Source organism: Eleginops maclovinus, chromosome 9, assembly GCF_036324505.1.
Source record: "Eleginops maclovinus isolate JMC-PN-2008 ecotype Puerto Natales chromosome 9, JC_Emac_rtc_rv5, whole genome shotgun sequence".
Lineage (NCBI taxonomy): Eukaryota > Metazoa > Chordata > Actinopteri > Perciformes > Eleginopidae > Eleginops > Eleginops maclovinus.
Window position 1 is genome coordinate 18,026,220 of NC_086357.1, and position 18,650 is coordinate 18,044,869.

An 18,650-nucleotide genomic window follows, 5' to 3' on the forward strand; every position below is an offset into this window, starting at 1 on the left:
CACGATTTACATTTCCTTCAAATTCATCCCCATTGCCTTTCATTGGGAGCATGCACCAACATCACATACCAGCCATTATGCCATAATGGATAATCGCCTGAGGATAGACAGACCAACCTTTTTCCCCAGCAGCACAGTAATTGTGTTTAGAGACAAGGATGCTACTTGATCTTCTCTGCAGCCAGCACACAACCCTTTGACTCTTCATGGTTGTTTACCTCACCTTCCTCACACAGAACTCAGCAACATTGTCTGACCCAGTTTCCTCAGCAAAGTCTGTGAACAAAGACCTTGTCCATACATCTAAAGTATACATTAAAAGCTTGCGCAAAATTAAGTAGAAGCATACATCACTAACCTGATTAATTCAGTTAAAGCCATGCCTCCACTCCTCCATGAGAGGCCCTTAAGGAGCTATTATGCAATTTAGAGAAAACACTCATTAATCTCTAGCATAATGGTCTATAGAGGAAGACCAATACCTCTAAAGACATCCTTCAAGGCCCTAGTGCAACGATAGAGAAGTTTTGTGATGTATTACCGTTAAATGAATCTCCCTCTTGGTAACAATAAGATGAGTGCTTTGCTGCTGAAAGACATGAAACTCTATGAATAATTGAAACAGTGCAAGCTCATGCCTCTGGATTGAGATAAATAAACCTTTTTTTAAAAAACACTTAGTTGTTGAATTATTATGAGAGACACTTCTGCATTACCAAAAACAAGAAGGGTGCACCTCACCAGCATGCTTCAATCTGTAGTCATTAAGATGCATTTTGTGCTTTAAACTGTGACAATTTGTTCTTATTTATAGAACCTTTGCACACACTCTGCAGTGAGCTTTATGTCTATAATTTATATTAATATACCAATATAGCACAATATGTGTGCTACAAAAGTGCTTCTCTGCGTGCTTTCATACATCCTCAGTCTGTTGAGCTTAACGGTGATAACTAATAGGAGGATAAAGCCTTTAATGCGCCAACTAGAATTTATCAGTTGCAGACAGTGCCCTTACTCAGCAATGAAATGACTACATGGTGCAGAGCCAAGACACCCAGCCAAGTGATTTATACATTTCAAGATCAATTCAATTAAGGCCTCAAAAATTATTCAAAGATTGAATCTATACCGCGATTAAAGGCATTTTACCTTTTATTTATGAAGGGTATATTCAATAAGCACTTCAGGTTCAACACAGTTCGGACTGCAAGAAGATTACACATGTGAGCTACTGCATAGCTTTAATAATTATCCTGGAATCAAGTTTTAAAAATATTAGAGCTTTTTTTAATCTAAAAATGAACTATTAACTTGTATGTAAGATTGCTACTCCAACATAGCCAGACACTTCATGAGTTTTTACCATTTAACTGCATAATAGCTTTCACTTTAAAACTCTGAAGAAGTTTGTGAACACTTATGAGAAGATCACCACACTCACGGCAAAATGCTGAGGCGTAAGCAGGTCAAAATATCAAAACAGAATAAAGCCTCTGCAATGGTTGGATGATGCTCAATTAAAAGTGTAAGTTAGCATGTTGATAGTTAGGGATATTTTGAGAAGACAAAAGGATTGCATTGTCTTTTTATGATGCTGCAACACAAACATTTCCCAAATTGGAATCAATAAAGTACTGTACTTCTTATCTTATCTTATCTTAAATATGTTTTTGTGAATTAACTGGACCCTTTCTGAACCAAAATAATTATTTGTAATCATGAAAATATCAAATAAACACAAAAATAAAATGGTGGATCATCATAAAAGTATAAATGATTGTTTGTTTTGAGTACAATGCAATCATTCCGAGTGCAGTACTTGCTGATGCTCCTTTGGGTATGTCTCTCTGTTCAACAACATATTGTATAATATATGATGGAATGATACGATCAATATATTTATATGAGTTGCACTATTAAAAAGAAACAGCCAGAAACCATAACCTCATGCATCACAACTCTAGCCAAATGTATGTATGCAAGGATTAATGATCTTAACAGTACTTCATACCCCATTGTTCAATTTATTGGCCCATGGGAAACACATTGCACAAGGTCAACAAACATTAGAAGCTTACACATGCTTTAAAATGGCAGGTTTTAACAAGATTCACAGTGTACAAACATGAAAATGGTGATATGAATCTCATACGATGCACCAGGGTCTCCAAATTCCTCAGTTTTTTAAAAAACGTTTTTTTTTTGGCTCAGCCTAACCAGAGTTCTTTGAGGAGGAACACTACTCCTGCCCCTCCACTTGTTGAGATGTATGAATATTTAATAAGAAAACATGCTTCAGCAGCCACAATTCCCAACACATGTTAATATCCTTTAATGGAATTACATCATCGCACCACCTCATACTGTAAGCCAAGAACACTGCTACAACATGAATCAAAAGTGCATGATGAACTGATTCAATTCAAGTAGAAGTCAAACACATAAAACACAAAAAAGACACTTTAATCGGTAGGCAGTGTTTTCTCCTCCTCAATGTGGTTCATACACTTTACACTTGAGGGAAAAAGAATACAAAAGGTTGCGAAATGAACAGACTTCCTCATCTGAATACAGTGTGAAAGGATCAAGAGCGCTGATAGAAACGTTATCCATGTGAAGTGCGATAACCCTCATCTGAGAATCTGTTCTCAGAGTTAGGAGAAACTTATTGTTGAACATTCAAACGCAGAGGCCCAAAGTGAACAACAGATAAGAAAATGGACATGGCTTAACCTGTTTCCATTGTTCTGTGTGCAGACGTGACACCATCATATGCTCTGTAGAGATACTTTAGAGATCATTTGATTGTTAAACCTGCCAGGTCAGCACAAAAGTACAGCAAAGCGCCATCATGTCTGTATGAGTCATTTACTCCACAAGTGACAATATCAAATTACAGGAATTAGAAGCTTTTTAGTGTTCCTACCACACTTCGGGTTGATAGAGGCTAATATTAGTACATATAAACATATAGTTATATATGTTACAGAGACAGTCAAAAACAATATTCTGGCAGATTTATTTTCAAAGGGTCATAAAGTATCGTGCATTGTGATGCAGGATTTCCGAAGAAGTTGAGGAAAACCTTGTTTCCTTTGGTGCGTAAAAATGATAAAATACATACAAATTGAGCTTAATTTAAAAATATCAAGTGATGATGAACAATTTTACTTGTATTGAAATCTCAAGTTTGAGAAAATCACAAAAGCACTTTCATAAATTGGTGACATGAGTGAATTATGTAATTGAAGGCTCTATTCAATGCTAATGCAGAACTTTGATTGCGTACTTGCGATCCAAAATGACCACTTCCTACCGCAAATTATCATCATCCAAGCACCTTGTCAAACCTTCAAACTCAGCACAATTGAAGCTTGAGAATTAAATGCAGATGAGTGTTTCTAGCAGATAGAAAATGTAATCATGACACATCTTAGTGAGGATATTTTTAGTCATCTAAAATTCGCCCGAGCACGGTTCAATAAACTAGAGGTTGCATTATCATATCCCTGAGTATCTCTGCTGCACTACAGAAACACAGAACGCTCTCCTTCCTTTACTGTGTCCATGGTGGTGTAATGTTTTCAATTTAGAAGTAATGACTTTTCATTCTGCCATTCTCCTTTCCACTGCAGGGTTTGGCTGTAACACCATGGAAAATCAACAATGTGTAGGCCAGCTAACCTCAAGGGGAAATTACTTTGTGTACATGTTCTTTATTTATCAAAGACCAGGATGCTTCAAGGTTTCCTGGACAGAGAACCGAGATAATTACATGACGCAGATTCACAATGAAGCTAATTGAGTTGTCGTAAACCCATATCCCACTGTAACCTGCGAACAAATGTACTCATTGTTTGAAATGCCTGACTTAAAGCCCAGATCTTTCTGTTAAAGTGATTATTTAACTGTTGCAACAGATGAACATATGCATGGAATAAATACTCATCATGCAGATCCACAACCTTATTGAAGCAATCATAAGAATGATCAATCATGTTAGTGTAATAGCACTTGAAACGGATTACTTGTTGAGGAACATATTACAGATTTCTGCACATTCATAGCTAGCAATGAGCTTCAGAAAAATCCTGAATATTGCCTAATGATGTACGTACTGTATTTCGGTGCAATATAGTCCAAGATACAAATGCTTTGATTTCATCTATGTTTTTGCTTCCCCTCACCAGGCGACATTAATATTTCAAGTTGATCAGATTCATCTAAGACTAATTCTATATCTTTTTTTTACATGAGTTTCACAGAAAAGTGTTTCCTATAGTGTCATTATCACTGAGCTTGTATGTACTCTCACATTCAAGAGGCAAAGGCAAGACTTGGCAAAGCAGAATACAAACATATCTAATCTTGTTGGTTGATGCGTGAGAAGGCAGAGTTGTGTAAGTGTGACAAAGTGTCCCCATAACCTGAAGGTTACCACGAAAGAAAAAATGTGTCCATCCTTGAGATGTCTTTGCCCAAGATGCTGGACCTCTATGAATATATTTACAGCGCTATACATGACAACGTAGCCAAAAAAGATCACATTTAAATGACTGTAAAGGAATTGATTGCCATTGCCTGCCAACAGCACTCAAACTTGGTAAATTGGCTCTAAGAACAAAGCACCTTATTAAAAAGTATCTTAATTTTATCTCAGGCCTCTGGTGATTTCCACTGATCACATCAAAGGAAAATTAACATTTACTTATATTGAGAGGTAGCTTTAGGTGAACACAGTTTGGTTGATAACAAAACATAGGTGTGGAACAACAAATTCAACATTTCAAGGACTTTACCAACACAGAATTACAAGCATGAATTATTGTATCTGGGTAAGTAAAGCATATCTTTGTAGCTTCAGCCCTCGTATACAGGAGTTACAAGCATGCTAAAATAGCTTTTCACGTTTTAGTTGTTTTATGCTGTGTGTTATTTGGACACGGCTTTCTTAATTTCATTATTTCCCTGCTTATTAGACTTGTAAAGTATAATGCCACCCTGCCACCCATAATCTCATAATGCTGAAAACACAAATTTACAGTTCTTTGCCTCATACAATCGGTTCAAACGAGTGGCCATGAAGCTTTTCTGAAAAGAACATTGCTGAGAAAATACATGTAATTGAACAAAAAACCTACTAATGCATTCAATCTTCAAATGTAATTTTCTTGGCTGCTAGCCGAGGAAAACAACATACATTATACTATACAATTTACAAATGATACCCAGCAGGTCGCATCATTCGGCGTAGAAGTCACTAAATATAACACCAGACACTTATAAATAATCTGACAATCAACAATCGACTCCAGTTTAGGATTTGTATTTTTTTCAGAACAACCTCCATGACTACATTTAATGTAAGATATGGCAGTCCTATTTACATCTTAATATATACAAATGTACAGTTTCTATCTTAATAGATTAGACATACGGAAAATTCCTTAGTCCTTAGCTGGTTTATGGCTTCAATTTGTTGAAAGCAATATGCAGGAGCACGAAATGGATCACTTCCATATAAGTCCACCCATATCTTGGTCTTGAGCCTGGGAGATGCTGTTGTCAAAACAGAAAACCTACAAACAGGGAGTTCCTGGCAGCTGAGCTGCAGCCAAATGTAACATGTGATAAGGTCATGCATCCACATGCTGGTTAGGTGACTTTGATTAGAATGGGTTTTAGCAAAGTAAAGCACCCCGAGCAGACTTGGCTTGTTCTTATTAAGGCTGCAACTGAGGCCACTGTACAACATCCTTCTGGCCAGAACAGGGAGAGACCATTTGGGAACATGATTCAAGGACAGATCCATGAAAATCGTGTTTCCATATTCTTATCCATCCTATATGTCTAGACTGAGAGCGACAACAAAGAAATCCCTGTCAAATGTTGACATCCTTGCTACCTTGTGGTTTATCAAGGTTTTTGCTTTCTTGCTGGTGCTGCTTGTTGAGGGCATCCAATGCCGTCTGGGTCTCCTTTGGTTCCTCTACGGAGCAGTTGGACACTGCATTAGCCACTAAGCAGAACTTGCGGAGGAGGATCTCTCTGAGGAGCAGATAGACCCAAGGGTCAAGGATCTGGTTGAGGGAGGCCAAGCGGATTGCAGTGAGGAAAAAGTTACAGTCTAACTGGATGTCCTTGCTAGAGCTGTGACTGGAGGTCACTTTTGTGGAGTTGCACTCGTGGGATGATACCTGGTTGGAGATCATCCTCAGCATCAGCACCTGAAAGGGAAGGCAGGCGCATGTTGTTTGTACCAATAGAGGATGAGAAGGACAAATTGTGCTCTTTACTCAAAATGTAACATTGACAAAGCCTTTCAGATGATCATGTTATATTATATGCACAATTGATCGCTTAAATAATACCTATTATATATTCAATGTCACAAATCTCACGACAGCTGTGAGCAGCTATACTGTATCAAACTAGGAGAGAAGCATGATTTTCACGCTCTAGGTGCTCAGCTCTGCCATCACTGTGGCTTCTAATAATATCCTACTATTAAACATGTGCCTGAAAATGCATGACCTCATAGCAGACTGAGCAGACCCCCAAACAGGACTTGGTTAAGTGGATTGCCCCTTAATGGAACATGTCATTTCAAAGGATCATACATGACAGAATTTAGAGTGGCAGTTGTGGTGTGTGTGTGTGTGTGTGTGTGTGTGTGTGTGTGTGTGTGTGTGTGTGTGTGTGTGTGTGTGTGTGTGTGTGTGTGTGTGTGTGTGTGTGTGTGTGCAAGAGAAGAGTAAAATAGTGTGAGATAGTGAATAAATGATTAAGAAAAATATAAGTGTGTGCAGCGTTTGCTTTTGCTTTCTGCCCAAACATCTCCCCATATAAAGATCTGCAAGTGACAACAAAATTATTTGAGCAGTGAATAAAGACACTGGCCAATTAACAATACAAAGTACAAAAGCTTTTACTGTATCAAACTCTGAAAGGAAACAAGCATTTTTGTAAAATAGCCTATACTGTATGTTAAATCTTTCTTATAACCTCAATTACATTGGGCCATAAGAACTATTGAAAGTATGCTGTAAGAAATGTAAAGGCTGCAGTCGCCTATAAAAACATACCAGCAGTGGAGACCAGCATATAAGCAGGACGCACATAATCCCTAACAGTTGAACGACGGTCTCCGTGGTGAGCCGTTCCCACTGCTTTGAAGACTGAGAGGTGCCAGACTTTGTTTTACACCGGATAATTAAGCCACGGATTGTCACTACATTGCAGGAAAGTGTAACAAGCAGAGAGAAAATCCCAAGTACAGCAAAAGTGATGGCGAAAAACATATTGCCCGGGACTTCCCTGTCCCCCGTGCTGATAAAGCACCAGGTGCCCGGCCACTGGCGTGTATATTCCCCGACCCCTGCTATGGGTAGCAGCGCAAAGAGCAACACAAGACACCAGATGACCGCCAAAGTCTGCTTTGTCACACTTGTCTTCATGTGATTGGAGTACCAGTGGGGATTTGTTATCGCCATAGCCCTTTCAATTGCCATGGCGCTGGCCAAGAAGAGAGAGCACAGGCCAAAAGTTGTCATGCACACACCGAAAAAACCGCATAATTTGCCCGATGAGTCGATGCGCTCCCACTTCAGGTCAGCTCTGTAAACTGATATCACTATTGGACTTGTCAAAAGTTGTCCAAACAAGTCAGTTAACGCCAGTGATCCAATGCAAAGCAAGAAAGACTGTTTCCTTTTATTTTCCTTCTTTTTGTATGAAACATACACCAGAATAAGAGCTAATGTGTTGCCCACCATGCCAGTGATCATCATGGTTATAGGGAAACCAACTGATACAGATCCACAACTGGAATTTTTGGTGACATTGCTTTCACGCAATGACCTGGAGACGTTGAAGTCCAGCATCCCTCCAACAATGTTTGTCAACCCCCCTAGAGAATCACAGCCGACCATAGACATCGTTTCGGAAAGGGTATGTCTGAACGCAGCAGATAAAACAGGTACGTCTCCGGCATCCTCTTGAGCTCCAGCTGAATGCAGTGCGTAAAAGTGCGTCGGCTCCTTTTTACGCGCTGGAGGCGGGACTACCCAAAAAAGCAAACAGAAGCACAGTCTAAAATACACTTACTAATCTTTACAGCACTCTTCTGAAAACCTTGCTGGATATCTGGGAAGGTGATATCCTTAAACGTTCTATTTATAAGTAGGCTACAGGCACTTTAGGTACAACCCTATCGTTGCTCGACCCAGTCATGATGCTGGAGATGATCACATCCGGCGGTGAGCATAAGGGAAGACGTGTCTAATGAGATATTGGAAAAACAAACCTGCTCTGTGCGTAAGAGAGAAATTGAACTAAAACATCACCCTTAATCAATTAAAACACATGTATTAAATCATAAGGCTACTTCCGGTTGGTGATCATGGGGAAATGTCCATTAAGCCATAAAAAGGTAGGTTATGGATGGTTTCCCATACTAATAACCTATTTTCTCTGTGAATTTGGATTAATGCATGAACACATTTCAATAAAAGTACCCAAATGATACACAAACAGTACGTGCAATGTTGTTGCTTTCACAGTACCACTGTCAGCAGCTTCTAATAGTTATCAGAATCCCTTTATTCGTCCCACAGAGAGGAAATGCTCATTTGTTACAGCAACAAAGAGCCACAGACAGCTTAATGTTATAAAAAGATTCAAAATATATATATAAAAAATGACACAATTTTACAGAGACCTACAACCTACGAGCACTTGTTTGTAACTCAGTTTGAATGCAACCTAGGACATGTATCAGAGACCGATACTGGGCATCCATTTACCACTTCAGTAACACCAATGTACTATCCCCTCCATTAAACTCGGGGCAATAAGAGCAGCAGAGTGCCACCTGTTGACCACAATAAGAACGACAACACAAGTCTAGAGCCCGTTCTGTATTCAACTTCTCAGAAGTTTCTATTCATTTAATACCTTATAATAAAAGAAGAGCTAGTTTTTATGAGCTGTTACACATGTTTAAACACTAGAACCATTGTCTCAATTCCTCCCTTATTTTCCTCATGATTTTTGTTTTGTGTAAAATAACAAAACATCATTAGCTTTCAAAAGACTCCATAGCTACACACTAACCTTTGCTGGTAGTGATACTGTGATTATTTATACACATCTGCCAAAATAAGCACATATTATAGATATTTCTGGACTCCCCAGCCTAATCTTGGCTGAATCAAACGCAACAACAAATTAACAGTCGACAGGATTTTATTTACACGTGTACATTTGAGTTGTTTCACTGTTAAAGACTGTATTGCCACTTTCTACCATGAATCAGGATATACTGTATGGTGTTTGTTATTCTGGAAGTACTTATCTTAAGTACGTATATTAATCATAATTAATTCAAAATTACTTGAATGTATCAGTTATGTGTCCCAGGTGACACATGAAAAGGTATAACTTTAAATGGTAACGGGTGACAATTGTGAAAAAAAAGAAAACACTAAATACCTAAAACAAAGAATGTGGAATTTACAGCCATTTAGTTAAAACACGCAATATCAAAAAGTAAAATACTTACCTTGACAGAAAGCAAAAAAAATGGTATTAATCAAATAAAACAAAAACGGCCAAAATTAATTGCTATATCTCATAACAAATTGGTGCTTCAGTTCTTGACATTTTATAAAAAAAATAAAATAAAAAGTACCACTGATATATTTTTAGGGCCACGGAAATAATCAAAAATGATCACTTAAATTTCCCCATAGAGGAGTGGAATAAAAATATACTGCTACAAAGATATGCATTTGTAAATGGCCTACAGCCTTTTTACAGTTAATCTGATTTTAATACGGGACTAAACATTTATGTTTATTGGACACCTGCAGTTACAGACACAGATTGGGGTGTAGGCGGTTTTGAAAAAAGGATGATGTGCAACAGCAGAGGGAGTCATGTTGACACTTTCTTTTTGAGGAAAATAAGACTTTTTTTGTATGAAAATGGACAGCATACGGAAAATATGTGGGTTGTTTTGCTTCCAACACAACATGCACTTTTTCTACTAAGGCTGCTTTTTTTCCCCCTTGTTTTTAAGGCGTTAAAGTTATTTCTTTTTTGAGCTGGAGCCAGAATGGGAGGATCCAGAGGACTGCCCACGGCACCTGAAATCACACAAACACCACGGGAAGAAAAACAAGGTCAGCAGGCTCAGCTGTTAACATTTACCTATGCATTCTTGAAACAAGTACATGGTTAAGAAATGTATGAAAAACAATAACAAGACAAAATGTGAGGACATTTCTGTAAATCTGAACTCCCATAAGCGAGGCGACAGATGGCTAATAAGAATCAGTGCCATTGTGGTATTCCACAGAAACCCAAACCTTTCGGACGAACGTGATCTAGAGCGCTTCCGTTTTCTCTCTCCAGATGAGGACCTGGAGCGACTGCGCTTCTGACCCTTCTCGGGTGAGGAGGAGGGGGAGCGGGACCTCTTTCGGGGAGAGGAGCCCTTTCCAGACCTGGAACTGGATCTTTTGGAGGAATAAACCAAGCACTGGAGTCAGTAAGGTCAAGACAGAGTCCCATCAGCGTCGGTTTTTATCAAGTTTAAGAGCACTTAAATATGGATTATCCCAAGAAGCTGAAGAAAATGTTTAACTTCAACTCGATGTAATTAAGCTCTCCTCTTGAGTGTGAGGTTAAAACCCGAACTCTAGACTTTTAAGCCTTGGTGAAATTAAATCTCAGTTCAGATAGTTAGACTCTGTACCATTTATACTCGCAGTCCTAAATAAAACTTGAAAGAACCCTATATCAAATTAGTTGAAACTGTCAGGGCAGGTTGTGAATTTACCTTATGATTTCAGACCAACATTTGTATAAAACAGAGTTTAAGCAATAGCCAGTCCTTGTTCAAATTTTAGCTAGGGAGTAGGACTGTTCTGGAGCTTTTGCCCTGTACATACACTCTCTAAGGGAGAGAGTGCATGTCACCTCATTCACCTGGAGTGGGACCTGGAGCGAGATCCAGACCTGGAACTTGATGAGCTTCTAGAGCGGGACCTGAAAGACAAGAAACAAAACCTTTCCAATATTTTCTGAACAAGACAAATAGCTGGATGGTTCACACAGCATTGTACAAACAGTTACACAGTATTTCATTTCAACTATTCTTGTCTTACAGTACAGGATAACTGATGAGTAAATGTTTGGACTAACAAAAGATGCTACTGTGGCTTTGCTGAAATAACCAAGACAATTCCCAAACAGGTACAAACTTCAAACAGATGTTCAGGGTGCATTTCAAGACTAGAATATAACGTGTATAACGATAAGTGCATTGTTTCTAATACAATTCAGGCATTTCAGAACAAAAACATAAAAGACATCTAGAAAATCTGCACATTAAAGTTCTAACACCACAGTGGGGGAGGGGTTGAGAAAACAACAAGTCGGCACAACAAGACATGTATTAATGTGGATCAGTAAGTCAGAAGGAAGATTGAGCTGATACTGACATTTTGCCCGGAGTTACCCTTGACCTGTACCCTTTTACCTGGACCTCGACCGTGAACTGGAGCTGGAGGAGCGCGAGGAAGAGCCGGAACGGGAAGAACCCGAACGGCTGCCCTTTTTCTGAGCTGGCTTGTCCTCCTCCTCACTGGCGTCCAGGTCGTACTTTGAAAGGTCTCCATCTTCGTCGTCGTCTTCATCATCCTGGAGAAGATATGTTGGGTATAACATAATCTTTGTCTAATATTTCAATTTAAACAAAATGTGTTCTTTTGAATTTAAAAATGAACCCGCCACCAATCTTACATCTAATTTGTATTTGGAAAGGTCACCCTCTTCTTCATCCTCTTCATCTTCATCGTCCTCTGGAACTTGAACTTTAATTGGTACTACTACCTTCTTCTCAGTTTCTTTTTCATCTTTTCCACGAAACTTTTTCTTTTTCCTACCAAACTGCGACATAAAAAAGCAGTTTAGGAACAAAGACTTCCCATGCCGTATGTGTATGACAGTAAGTAAACCAAAAAACATTACAAGTCACAACTCACTTCATCATATTCACCGTCAGATTCCTCTCGTTCAATGTATTCCACGTTTTCTCTTTCATTGAAACCTCCACCGTAACCTGAATGGCAAACAGGGGGAAAATAGGCATTAAATAAATAGTTTTCAAACACAACAAGACATGCCAAAATACACATTTGTTGACATACCGGTTCTCTCCTCAAGCTTGGCATATTTTGGGGTGTTACACATGTTGCACTCCGACCTCCTGGCCCAATTAACATTTCCGCATCTGTATGAGAACAGTAAAATAAAATAAAATCTGTAACAACTCACTACATTTAACAATAAGGAAGTTAATGTTTCAGCTTAGGTGGAAACAAAACATTTATTGTGTGTGTATATAGTAAGCTATAAGGCTCATTTGCTCTAATGACTGGTTTATTAAACATTTTGGTATTCCTTATAATTCCCAATAAACCTTACGTTTTGCATTGCCAATCGTTTGCACTGAAGAGGCCTCTACTCTTCTCAGCCAGAGTTTTTCCAATTTCTGTCCCTCCAGCTTTCATCATTTTGGCCTCTGTGGTTTTCTCTGTGGAAGAATAACAATGTTGTTTCAGTACAGCAGCCTTTTGACAGAATGTATGAAGCCTGAAACTAGATTTACCAATTTGCATGAAGGAGGACTCACCCCTGCCACATCTGTTGCAACTTGTCCTTCTAGCAAAATTTACATTTCCACACCTGCAAAAGGATAAAGATTAATACATTGTAGACACAGACAAGAATTGGCCGTGTTAATTCATAATACAGGAGTAAGCAGAGTAGGCTTCACACAAAAGTAGTGGTGTAAGTTTATTTATCTTTCATGTGAAACACCATTAGCATGAAGTGTTGCTTGGGAAAGCCTGTGTGAAAGGCCTGCACAACTGCAGCTGGCTTGTCTGTCACTCAAGTGTGTAATGCAGCTCACGTGCAACCTGACACTGCTGACTACATAAGTTACCTAAGATAGACTCCACACTCACGGCAACTTGGCTTCTTCAACAGTGTAAACATTACCCTCAGTAGTAAGTGTGGACTCTCACCCAACCCAATGGCTAACGATAGCTAGCTTGCTATAAAATAAGTCTGCGCACACTGACAACTTATATTAAGACATACTCGTACACCAATCACACGTCCCCACCCTCGAATGCACATGTTGTGTTATTACTTGTTATTGTGTAGAGCATGAATGTAAAGAGGTTGAAATAAGTTACAAGTGAACAACTAGTCAACAAGCTAGCCTTTTAGCATTACATGCTAAAAGGCCTACGCTAACTCGCACGACCACCATATTCAACAAACATATGCTGCAACTATCCACCATAAAGTAGGTCAAATGGGAGTATGTTGTTAATGTGGGAAGCACTTACTTTTTATCTGGACAAATCCAGTCACCATCGCTCACCCGAAAACTCTTCCCCGACATGTTTGTGGTGTTAACACTGAGTGGCTGGCTGGAAGGGTGTGCTCAGTGTTAGCCTGGCGCCTCCTGCTCCCTCCAATGATGCCTTCAGGGGTTTCCGGTAACACTTTAAACTCACAGCTCTGCTCGTGGATACACGTAATTTGGTGGCAATTTCTGTCCACGCCGACAACAGCCCGACATTATGCAAAGTAGATTTTGGGGTATAATAAACACGTTTTCCAGTAATGTAAGAAAAATGGATGTAGTCAATTATTTTGAAATAATATTACCAGAAAATACATCACACTACTTTCCTTTGCATTCCATTTCTAACTCATCACATAAATCACTTTACTACAAATGTGTCACAAAACTATGGTCTCTGATTGCTTAATATTACAGAAAACACGCGAATGCAACGCTACTGTTTATGCAGTTTATGGGACAATCTTATAAAATCGGATTAAACAATTGACAAGAGTTCTGTAAATTTCGCTCCATCAAAAGATAACAATACGTTTTAATTCAGATAAATATGTGTATCATGGTATTTAATAGCAGGTTTATGGTCACATGCTAAATACCAGACACCCTTTTAGGTACCCTATCACATTTTGTTTTTGACCAAATAAAAGTTGGTGAATTTCCAATGTTGAAACGACACCTTTGAATACAAAGAGATTGTAGATACTGAGGCAGTGGATGTCCAGCGGAGAGTTACACACCTGATTAAAGATCTGTTTTAAATAATACATATTACTGACTCAGAATCCAATTTTAGGACTTTGAAACCCTTAACCTTTCCAAACCATCATTTCTTGCAAAATCAGCATTAGCCACTAGATGGCAGTTAATGCCAAGGTTTATCAGCACACACGTTAACAGTACCTCCCGTTAAAAAAAAAATCAAAATCAAAATCAATTCTCCTTAAACTTATGGAGTTGAACTTCAATAAAGCTAGTGCGTGTGCTTCCATATACTCTGAACTCCATATACAAATGTATTTAATAATGAATATATCACAGTAGTCTTTGAATATAAGAAACATTTAAAAGATCACAACTGTTTAATTGCAATTTCTAGTAGCCATATATGATTTAATCAAATGTAGGCTGCATGACATCATGATTTAAGGACAATTGTTTCAGTACAATTTGTGAGTTTCTCATGTAGGTGATTCTTTCCTCTTACGTGTACTTCAAAAGATCTTTGATACAATGTGGTAGGTGAAAGTAAGATGATATGTGTTTTGACATCCTTTTAAATAATATATCCGGGCCACTTGACATAGAAAAACACTTTACTTAGTGATTTAGTGACATAAAGAAGTATCCACTTGTTTGAGGTGTCTGTCAGTTGCATAGATATTACTAGGAGTTCAGAAAATCACTGATCTTTGACAGAAAGGCATTAAGATTCAACTTAAAAAAAAAAAAAAAAATTTATTGTCATTGCACAGAGTACAAGTACTAGGACAACGAAATGCGGTCTCTGCATTTGACCCATCCTAGTGTTAGGAGCAGTGGGCTGCCATTATGTACGGCGCCCGGGGAGCAGTGTAGGTAACCAGTGTCTTGCTCAGGGACACCACGGTGGCACTTGGTCTTTCGGGGACTTGAACTGGTGACCTTCCAGTTCCCAGGCCAAGCCCCTATGGACTTTGCCACCACCGCCCTTAAACAGAGACCACAGCGTTTTCTGGTCTCGGCTGAATAAAAGTGAGTAGATAGATTATTTTATGCATCGTATGAATTGACTGATGTTCTCTGTAAAATCTGGTAGGACTATAATTCATGGTTGTGATATTCACATGCATCTGTGATAATTTGTCCTATATAGTCCCGTTACCTGGAATACAATATGCATTGCAGAATAAAATCCCTTACAATTACAGATTGATAACTCATTACATGAGTCACAAAATATTACATCTTAAGATTTATATATTTGCATACAAATGAATAACTTTGCTCTGTGGAGAAGGTGATTGGCTGCAATCTGCCGTCCCTTAAGGACACTTAGGCGCGCAGGAAAGCTTGCGGCTGACCCCTCCCACCCTGGACACTGAAGTATTTTAAAATCACTCCTCTCTGGAGGAGGCTGCGCTCCATCAGGACCAAAACCTCCCACCACAAAACAGTTTCTTCCCATCTGCAGGTGGCTTCATCAACAACGCAGAGGAGCCCCACTAACACTGACTAATATCCCCTCCCATAAACTAAAACTAAAGTCTTCACATAGGTTACATTTATGCACTTTTTTGACGAGAATCTTCGTACATTGCATACTCTTTTTATTCTTTATGCTGTGAACGTGTGTACATCCCTAGATTATATGTGTGAATGTCCCTCCTAGTTTATTTTTGCACATGTATATTCAAATTATAAATGTTTTAGTTATTAAACTCCATACAGTCTATGGGGAACGTGTAATTTGTGTTAAACTGGCTTCTGATTTAGGATCAGATTTGACCCGACCAGAACAGGGTCAATCCAAAGGAACAGAATGTTTCATATTCCTTGTGAGATAGTTTCTTTGCTCTTAAAAGGTTGTTACAATGCAGACTCGGTCAAAGTCAAAGGCTCTTTGAGGTCACAGTCACAGCTGGTCTGTGAACCTGAGGCCACACAAGAAGCCTTTTCAGTGCTTTAGCTTCAGTATATTGCTTTCTATTATTTGCCCTCTGTTTTTTTTTGTACTTTTGACAGGGGTGAAATGATTGTTGATGAATGTCGTTTATGTTTTGGACAAGATTTGGTTCCATCAATTGAGTACACCGGAGATGAACTGAACAAGACTTTTTAATCATATATCATTTTCATCATCATGTATCTGTTAGGGAGAAATGTACTTGATTTATGAGCCACACAAGATTCTATTAGGACAAGGGGCCAGCAAAAATAAGGTATCAGATACGATGGAGGCACATTTTTATGAGTCATCCTCTTTCTCGACTCTTGGACTGTCATCAATATAATTCACACACACAAAGGCCAGAAGTGTAATATTGCATGAAAACAACAGCCTCCACACTCGCATATTGTTATTTGTCCAAGACGAGGCATCCAATCTGTTCTGTTCTGAGTTTTCTTTAATTCATTGAAGCTCTTTTCATAAAGAAAGCCTTTTCTCTTCCTACTGATAGCGCAGGAGCCATCTCTACTCACAGGGTTCAGCTGAGAATGTACTTTCTGCTAGTTTTCAGTGTTGTGAAAAAGAGTGAGCAGAGATATAAAGCAAATTAAGCAATGAATAACTAATAGGGAGACAATGCCAATGCTTGGGTATGTTTGTTTGCTGCACAGAGTTGCATGAAAGATTCAGCGAGGAGTCAGGCAATTAAATAGCACTTAGTTAAACAACATCCAATTATATTGAAGTGGCTTCACTGGTGGTAATGCTTTCTAAACTTTACTGTGTACTTTTCTGGCCAATGTACTGCCCACCAGCTGATTATGTCCTGGGTCAATAACACTACTAAGAGAGATTTTTCATGGTGTCAATGAGGCTTTGGCTAGGCTGACACTGTTTTCCTTCCCAGCGGCTGGTTACGCCTGAAGGTTTATGCACAGCAGAGTTTCTGACAGGGAAAGGCAGCCATGTATGTAGGTCTGGAAAAACCTGCTGAAAGCCACAAGGGCTTTCCAATACTGACAGATGGCAGGGAGCGGTTCCCGAGAAAAAGGTTACTGAGAGGGTGAAGAGTTGGAGGCTGGTGAACGCTGGCACACTCCACCCACCGCTCTTATTTCAATATCATGATTCAGCATTAATCAGGGGTGACATGTATTCCCTCTGTGCCAAACACAAGTCAACTGTGGGGCTGTTTGTTAACTCTGTAATTTACTATGCCCTTATGAGGCATGCTTTATTTGTTTCTGCACATTTGTCTGTGGACAGTTCAAAGCCCAATGGCTGTTCTCTGTGTTCACACTTTAGCTGTGGGAGGTGAAGTGTAAGGTGCCAGCGAAGCCCATCAGAATTATATAACGCAGACTACTGCACAGTGAAACAGCTTGTGCTGGGAGATGCGCTGCTGCATTATGCCCTATCTCCCGTCCTCTCATCCGGTCCTTATCACCAAAGCACATTCATGTTGGGAGCCAGAGAGCACACATTTTAAAATTCAGTCTCACCACAAGTTGTGAAAGCAATCAACAAAGCCTGTTATGATGTGTTAAATTTATGAGTTCAAAAATCTTTTGTTTAGCAGTACTATAATGCAAAAGGGAATGAATACCACTGGATCATCAGTTTTGGTTGTGAAAGTGCGTTGAAAAAGTTGTAGAGTATTTATGTGGTGCTGAAAAACAACGAATCAATTCCTTTATCACTATAGATAATACCAAAGTTTGTAAGTAATCTCCATGAAAAACTTTTTTAAAATCATATTCTTTTCCACAGAAACATGTTTTGAGGCCGAGACAACCATGCTTTCTTCTTCCAGGTGATCGAGCATTCTTCACTGACAATAGCAATGTGTCAAGTACAACCCATCTTGACAGGCCGGAGAATTGGAGGAGTGATGTTGGCACAAACTCTGCGACCAGACATTGTTCATCAAATGGAATCAAAGATCTCCCGAGATAAAGCGTTTACAGGACGAGGGACGATCTCACTTGATGATTCCCATGTTTCTGTACCAAATGTAATATCTATAGCCTTTGCTTCCATTAAGGCAAGGCCACCGGGATGTCAATGTAATTCCTCAAATGGTTTTGTCAGATCTGTCTTGCATAGTGTTGTTTGATTCTTGCACATCAGTTTAGGAAACCACTTCAAAAATAAATGAATCAATGTCTCTCCTGCTCCGATTACAGGCAGAATAAAGTTTAACAGAATACTAGTAAAATATATATTTTACCATTTTGTTAAGGCTAATTTGAAGGTAATCAAGTTGCATTGTTCAAACAAAGCTGTGTATTATTTGATAGTTGTAGAAAAGTGAGGATGCGTCATACTGAATTAGCATTTCATAAAATATAATTTGCTGTTTTTTTACGCTCACCAAAACAGTGTTCCGAGCTAGGAAGTCATATATTACTGTGGGAGAGAAAATGAAAATGAGATAGTGGTAGATGGAGGAGAAAGTGACAGCTGGACAGAGAAAGAAGAATAGGAGGTGGGTTCCGAGTAAACAATAGTCACGCTGTAATTAAGTGACCTGGCTTCAATTAGAAGCAT

General features: G+C 38.9%; 2 protein-coding genes across 3 annotated transcripts; both read right to left on the reverse strand.

Moving 5' to 3' along the window:
- Nucleotides 1-3,005: 3,005 nt before the first annotated feature.
- Nucleotides 3,006-8,074, reverse strand: ptger3 (prostaglandin E receptor 3 (subtype EP3)). Its single transcript, XM_063892275.1, has 2 exons — nt 7,089-8,074; nt 3,006-6,230 (listed from the first exon to the last, which is right to left on the reverse strand). The coding sequence occupies exons 1-2, from the start codon at nt 7,938-7,940 to the stop codon at nt 5,886-5,888; spliced, it is 1,197 nt and encodes a 398-aa protein (XP_063748345.1). The 5' UTR covers nt 7,941-8,074; the 3' UTR covers nt 3,006-5,885.
- Nucleotides 8,075-9,231: 1,157 nt separating this feature from the next.
- On the reverse strand, nt 9,232-13,582 carry zranb2 (zinc finger, RAN-binding domain containing 2). Of its 2 annotated transcripts, XM_063892082.1 has the most exons (10): nt 13,431-13,582; nt 12,704-12,756; nt 12,496-12,604; nt 12,219-12,301; nt 12,054-12,130; nt 11,812-11,958; nt 11,549-11,709; nt 10,996-11,055; nt 10,374-10,523; nt 9,232-10,151 (listed from the first exon to the last, which is right to left on the reverse strand). In XM_063892082.1, the coding sequence occupies exons 1-10, from the start codon at nt 13,484-13,486 to the stop codon at nt 10,094-10,096; spliced, it is 954 nt and encodes a 317-aa protein (XP_063748152.1). In that variant the 5' UTR covers nt 13,487-13,582; the 3' UTR covers nt 9,232-10,093. The 2 variants fall into 2 exon arrangements, with proteins under 2 accessions (XP_063748152.1, XP_063748151.1); XM_063892081.1 differs by having other exon boundaries at nt 9,232-10,523.
- Between the last annotated feature and the right edge of the window lie 5,068 nt (nt 13,583-18,650).